Source organism: the organism of the source record quoted next, unplaced genomic scaffold, assembly GCF_019419815.1.
Source record: "Pyrus x bretschneideri cultivar Hongxiangsu unplaced genomic scaffold, Pyrus_bretschneideri_v1 Contig39, whole genome shotgun sequence".
Taxonomy (NCBI): domain Eukaryota; kingdom Viridiplantae; phylum Streptophyta; class Magnoliopsida; order Rosales; family Rosaceae; genus Pyrus; species Pyrus x bretschneideri.
Window position 1 is genome coordinate 3,051,425 of NW_025999712.1, and position 6,962 is coordinate 3,058,386.

At 40.3% G+C, this 6,962-nt stretch overlaps 1 protein-coding gene across 1 annotated transcript; it reads left to right on the forward strand.

Moving 5' to 3' along the window:
* The first annotated feature begins 215 nt into the window (after positions 1–215).
* Positions 216–4,101, forward strand: LOC103964700 (D-xylose-proton symporter-like 3, chloroplastic). Its single transcript, XM_009377666.3, has 14 exons — positions 216–496; positions 610–713; positions 1,206–1,284; positions 1,372–1,431; positions 1,549–1,615; positions 1,707–1,831; positions 1,984–2,085; positions 2,176–2,553; positions 2,678–2,725; positions 2,816–2,878; positions 2,974–3,054; positions 3,179–3,277; positions 3,505–3,642; positions 3,789–4,101. Exons 1-14 carry the CDS (start codon positions 284–286, stop codon positions 3,921–3,923), a joined length of 1,692 nt encoding a protein of 563 aa, XP_009375941.2. The 5' UTR covers positions 216–283; the 3' UTR covers positions 3,924–4,101.
* The last annotated feature ends 2,861 nt before the right edge of the window (positions 4,102–6,962 follow it).

Consider the following 6,962-nt stretch of genomic DNA (forward strand, 5'->3'; position numbering starts at 1 on the left):
AAGGAGCGGAAACTCATTACGGAATTTTGTTATCCTTGTCGACGCAAGTAAATTACACGCACATCCTTTCATACACACTTCCAATTGTGCTGGATGGACCGGAGATTTTTTTCTGAATTATTGAACACCAAAAAAATCAGAGTCGAAACAAAAAATAAGAAAAGAACACGGAAGCTCACCGACAGTCACACATAAACACAGAGATACTGAAACAGGAACTCCAACTACCAACCGTCCGATTTCTCCCTTTTTTTTTTTTTTTGTGGCATTTTGTTCACCCCCAATGGCTTTCTGCACTTCAACTCGCTCTTTCTTCAACCTCAAACTCTCCGGCGAAACTGCACCACCACTCCATCAGCCAAAGAAGAAACCAGTGACCCTTTTCCTCAATCCCCGTTTTGCCCCGCCCCTTCTCTCATCTTGTAACCAATGCTTCAGGGCCAATTCTGTCACTTTCTCAAACCCTTCTACCCCCAGGCATGGATTCAGTGTCAAGGCATACAAACTGAACAAACCCTTTTCAGATTTTTGCTTCTCTTTGCGTTTTTGAGTAGTGGAATTGATTTTAATTTTTTTATGCAATTTTTTGTTGGATTTTTTTGTTTGCAGGTTGGATCACAGCCAGATTATTCTTCAGGGGATGATGATGCTCAGTCGTTTATTCCTGAAGCAACCCAACAGGAGGAATTTTCTTGGACGTCTGTGATTCTTCCGTACGTCTCTCGATCAAATTTTCCATACCTCTGTGTGTTTTTCTTATGCTTTGAGTAATGTAAATGTGTAATCTTGTTTTAGCTTTCTTTGTTTTTCTGATGAAACGATATTGTAAACATTTCCAGTTACGGGTCGAACTTGGGTGCAAGGGGTTGAGTCCACTTGCCCTCGCCAACTGGCCTAACCCGCATATGCAATCTTTTTTTAGCTTTAATTCTTCATAGTTGATAATTATGTAATGGGGTTTGCATTTCGATTTTGTAAAGCCACATTGTATGGTAGAAGTTGGGTTTTTTTAGTACATGTTTGGAGGACCTGAATTGGGCTTTAGTCAAGCATATGAAAAGTTGAGTGCTTTTCAAAGTGTAGATCAAGCAATGAATAGTGGTTAAATTGCAAGTTTCGAAGTTTACTTTTGAAAATATCTCTTTTATTGGTATTTCTCTATTTTATTATTATTTTTTTTAATAACTAAGCTCTTGGAATTTTAGCTTTGTGTTTCCGGCTTTGGGAGGTTTGTTGTTCGGATACGACATTGGTGCTACTTCTGGTGCTACCCTCTCTTTACAGGTATACCTTCAGCTTTATGTTTTTCGTTTTTTGTTTTGATGATTAGTAATTTAATATGATCAACTTTTATGTTTTGATTTGTCACAGTCGCCTGAGCTTAGTGGCACAGCTTGGTTTAATTTTTCAGCCGTCCAGCTTGGTCTTGTGGTATGATTTATCGAATCTTAGTCAATTTGGTTTTGAGTCATTTCCAAACTTGTGATCTGTCTGCCAAAAATCACCAACAATACATCAACAATCCTAAATTGCATTGTTTCGATGCAGGTTAGCGGTTCCCTATATGGAGCTCTTTTTGGTTCCCTCCTTGTCTACCCAATTGCTGATTTCCTTGGTGTGTACTTGCTTTGCTTTTGCACTTCATCATGAGGTTTTGAGCTTGATCGTTATTTTTGTTAGTCTTAAATTTTAATTGGCTTATGAAGGGAGGAGGAGGGAACTTATCACAGCAGCTGTACTTTATCTCCTTGGGGCCCTGATCACTGCAACTGCTCCAGGCCTTAGTGTTCTATTAGTTGGGCGTGTTTTATATGGGCTTGGTATTGGATTGGTAAGGTTCTGTGAAGTTGCTCCAACCGAAAAAAAAAGAAGCTAGCTGCAAACCAAAGGAGAATCTTCCCAGCATTCGTTTTGGTCGAGCTAGATAATATCATGATTGAGTGATGATGCTCTAGTCACTTTTTAAAACATTTCTTTTGGCAGGCCATGCATGGGGCTCCTCTCTATATTGCTGAAACGTGTCCGTCTCAAATTCGTGGAACTCTAATATCTTTGAAGGAGCTCTTCATAGTTCTGGGGATTCTGGTATTGTTCAAATAACATCTTTATGTTAATCATTTTGTCATTCACTATCTCAGTGAAGTGAGATGTTCTGACATATGCACTCTTCTGCAGTTGGGTTATTTTGTGGGAAGCTTTGAGATTAATGCAGTTGGGGGTTGGCGTTACATGTATGGAATAAGTGCTTTCGTTGCTTTACTTATGGGAATAGGCATGTGGGTTCTCCCACCTTCTCCCCGCTGGTTGCTTCTCAGGGCGGCTCAAGGTAAAGGGGCTGTACAAGAATACAAAGAAAAAGCCATTGTTGCCTTGAGCAAGTTGAGAGGCCGGCCTCCTGGTGACAAAGTGTCTGAAAGGCAAATAGAAGAGACATATGTTTCTTTGAAGTCTTCCTATGCAGATCAGGAAGCCGAGGGGAGTTTGTTGGAGGTCTTTCAAGGCACGAGTTTGAAAGCCTTCATAATCGGTGGTGGTTTGGTCCTTTTTCAACAGGTGTTTTCCTCCTTGCTGCTATGAATTGAACCTGTCTTTTGTTTCTTTTGCTTTTATATTTTCAAAACATGTGCTTGAGAGAATACTAAGAATAAGTAAGCCAATTTACTACCTTACATTGCAGATAACCGGACAACCAAGTGTACTGTATTATGCTGGCCCAATTCTTCAGGTAATTGACAATCAACTTCTTTTTCTTTATTTCATTTTTCATGTTAATTTTCCCAATGACGTGACATTCTTTGTAACTTTGTTACTAAAGACTGCAGGATTCTCTGCTGCCTCTGATGCTACCAGAGTATCGGTTGTAATAGGATTGTTTAAGGTGCGTATGTTGCATGGTGTTTTTCATCTTTAATTTTGACTAGAGGTAATCCTCTTTCTGGTGTGACCGTCCTTTGCTTCTGAATGTTATTGCAGTTTCTGATGACGGGAGTAGCCGTCCTGAAAGTTGATGATCTCGGAAGAAGACCTTTGCTGATCGTAGGAGTCAGTGGACTTGTATGCGTCCTAACTATTCAAAAATTTACTCATTCAATTTCATTCGTATTTTGTACTTTGTGAAATGTTGGTTGATAAAGAAGAGGGTGGTTGGCTTTATCTTTCTTTCTTCGGTTTACCACAGGCTCTTTCCTTATTTCTCCTTTCTGCTTACTACAAATTTCTCGGAGGATTCCCACTTATTGCTGTAGCTTCTCTTCTTCTCTATGTCGGTTGCTACCAGGTAACAATATCTTTTTTGGGTTATTGGTATTCACTGCTCAATCTTCTTTTTCAAAATATAAATGAATCTCTCAAATAGCACAATAATGTTGTTTTCATCATACAGAAAATACAAGCTTTCAAATACGATCTGTGAACTTCACTTATAGAAACAGGACGGCATTTGCTATCCCTAATGACGTATTTTTCTTGTTTGACATGGAATATTGTGCTCAAATGTCATTTCAGATATCGTTTGGTCCTATAAGTTGGCTCATGGTGTCAGAAATCTTCCCGCTTCGCACAAGAGGAAAGGGGATTAGTCTAGCAGTTCTTACCAACTTTGCTTCAAATGCGATTGTGACATTTGCATTCTCACCGCTGAAGGTATACATATGCCGCCTCCCCACATTATTTCCTCATTATGATGCCAATCTATTTCTTTCATAGTTCAGGCAGGTTTTCTGATATCTCGCAAAGTCTTTAAACTGGGTGGTGTAGAAGTGGTTCGTTAACATTTGCTAATTCTGCAGGAGGCGCTAGGAGCAGAAAACCTTTTCATCCTCTTTGGTGCTATCGCCTTGTTGTCTCTTATCTTCGTCGTACTAATTGTCCCGGAAACCAAAGGCTTGAGTTTGGAAGAAATAGAATCCAAACTCTCGAAATAGATGCTCACCCGATGGCGAAAACTACCGTTGTAAGTTCCCAACTAAACATGTATTGGCGAGTCTGACCTCGGTTGTTAGCGTCGCCTGGATGTTCACAAAATCATGTAAATCTGGTCTAAAACCATGTACATTACTGCATGCTCCCATTTTGATGAAAGCATAAGGTGAGTTGCAACTATTTAGTGATAGCTCGCAAATGACATTTCATTTGAAGAGCAAGTGGCTTATGATATGGCTTGAAAACTTCCCGAGGGCTTTGCGGCGGAAGAGCCAATGCCTCGATGAAGGGCGGTTGCTACTTGGACTCGTTGGTCCAGAACGCCTGGAACTGGAATGTTGAGCATTCCAGTGTGTTATTAAGATGATTGAAGCTTGGACGCATGTTTTAAGCTTGATGCATTTGGTTAGATTCCAAATTTGACGTTCAAAACTCCAAATTCAAACTTCGTGTTTGAGTTTTAAGAATCAAGGGGCGTATTTTGAAGAACTAAGGAGTTTCTTTAGGAAAGCATTCCAACTGTTTTTCTAGAAAGTACTTGGATTTTTTATGATCCCGAATCAAAGTGTGAATGTCCCTTAGAAGTGTTGCATGCTCTTTCTGATCAGGAGCGGGGTGGACAACTTCAGTCGGTGCGTTGCCTGTATGTTGTGGATCTGCCACCTGCGGTAGCGCCTCGTTATCCACATTAAAAACGTAATGGATGAATTCAAGGAGATCCATTCTATCTTGTAATCATTCTAAAAAATATATCTGGCAAAAGAACCTATGGACATAAGTATTTCTTACAAAAGCAGTAAAAAATATGCGCTAAATCTGAACGTCGCAGATCTTAGAAATATAGTAAACTTTGTATGTGAAAGTCATTGAAATCTAAAGTTTCTGATTTTATGTATAATGGCCACTGGTGTCAACCTGCTTTCCTCCATAATCGGATGCACTCGATATGGAATCATTTGCTCTCTATTACTTTGCCTATGGATCCTGGAGTGGATGACCTTTTGGTTTGGAATGATGCTACTGATGGTCATGTAACACTTACTCGGGCTTATGATTTCAAAAGAAGTAAACAACCTCTGGTTACTTGGGGCAATTGGGTTTGGCGTTCTTGCTACAGTCCCCGTAAATCAATTATTTTATGGAAGTATATGCATGGTAAGCTTGTCATAGATAATCTTTTGCAAGATCGAGGATTTTCTTTGGCGTCTATATGCTAACTCTGTCGCTCGGCAATTGAAACACCTTCTCACCTCTTTTTCGGTTGTAATTATTCTCGACAAATTTGGTCTTCATGTTTGCGTTGGTTTCAGGTGGGCATAATTTTTTATGGCATTTTAAGTTTTTTTTTCCTATCCTTTTGACCATGGTTTTGGCTCTCAAGTTCAGTTTTGTGGAGGAGGATGATTGGCGTGGGTTGTTATTCTATTTGGGCAGCCCGCAATGCAATGCGTTTTGAGGAATTATCTCCATAGGTTTCCAATATTGTTCGTGATATTAAGTTGTAGCTGATTGAGATTGATTCTTTGAGCACTGGTACCATGTGAAACTCTGTGTCTGATCTTTGTATTCTTCGTGCCATTGGAGTTAAAGGTCGTCTAGCTAAAGCTCCTCGTATTCATGAGGTTATGGCTGCCACCTCCTATTTCTTGGATTAAAGTGAACACTGATGGTGCGGCTCGTGGTGCTCTTGGTTTAGTGGGTATTGGGGGTATTTTTCGAGATCATTTTGGCAGTTGTTTAGGCTGTTTTGCAACTTCGATTGGAATTGCTTATTCTTTAGAAGCAGAGTTGCATGCGATTATTCAGGCCGTGGATTTGGCTTGGGTTAACGGTTGGAATTATTTGTGGATCGAATGTGATTCTTCTTTAGTGGTTCTTTTTCTTTCTTCTACTTCTCACAAGATTCCTTGGCATCTACGTGTTTGTTGGATTAATTGCCTTGCTCTTTTTTCCCGTATGCATGTTCGTGTCACTCATATTTTTCGAGAGGGTAATGCAGTTGCCAATTGTTTGGCTAACTTCAATGTGGATCATTCTGGGAGCTTATATTGGGACTCTTGTCCTCCTTGTGCAACTTCTGCTTACATTCATAACCTTTATTCAAGACCTAATTTTAGGTTTTGCTAGTTTGGTCCTTGATGGTTATAGAAGTATTAACTTTCATTGAGGCGGTTCGTGTTGGATTTTGCGCCTGTCGCCATGCTTCCGCTGTTAGACGAAGTCAACCTCAGGATCCTTCCACCGTGCATTGAGAAGTCCAGCGTACTTCTAGAAGTTTGTTTCTGTTTTGAACTCCTCACTGATTAGGTTTCCTTGTTTCTAGGATGTATATCTGTAATCTTGTAATCCGTAGTCTTCTGTTTTGGATTCCTTGATGTTTTGAAACTCCTTGTAAATAGGGTTTTCAAACCCTCAGTTGTTATCTTGTTGAGATTATAAATACAGGCAACCCATAGTTGAATGGGTATGCAAACAAAGAAAAATACCTACGATCTTAAGTTTTATATGGTCTCTAGAGCTTTTTTTTGTCTAACGACAACGATCCTAATCCTGTCATCTTTCCCAACACCGCTTCCATGGCTGAAAACAATGTTCCAGTTGTTCCTGTCGTCCATCCCAACCCCCAAACCCCTACCTTCCAGCCATTCTCCACTGTCGTCAATATCAAATTAGATAGGACCAACTACCCACTGTGGTTGGCACAAATTCTCCCTATTCTGAAAAGTAGGGATCTGATGGGCTACGTTGACGGCACGGTGCTATGTCCTGCAAAACATGTTGATGGTTCAGCTACTGTCAATCCTGCGTACACAACTTGGGTGCAGCAGGATCAAATGATTCTTAGCTGGATTAATGGCTCTCTCACTGCTTCTATCTTGTCTGTGGTGGCAAGCAAACGCACGGCTCGAGCAACCTGGGAAGCTCTTGAGCAAAGGTATGCATCCACGTCTCAAAATCGAATTTTGTTTCTGAGAAATGCGTTGTTGCAGACCAAAAAAGGTGATCTCTCTGTGGCGGATTACCTGGATAAAATGAATGCT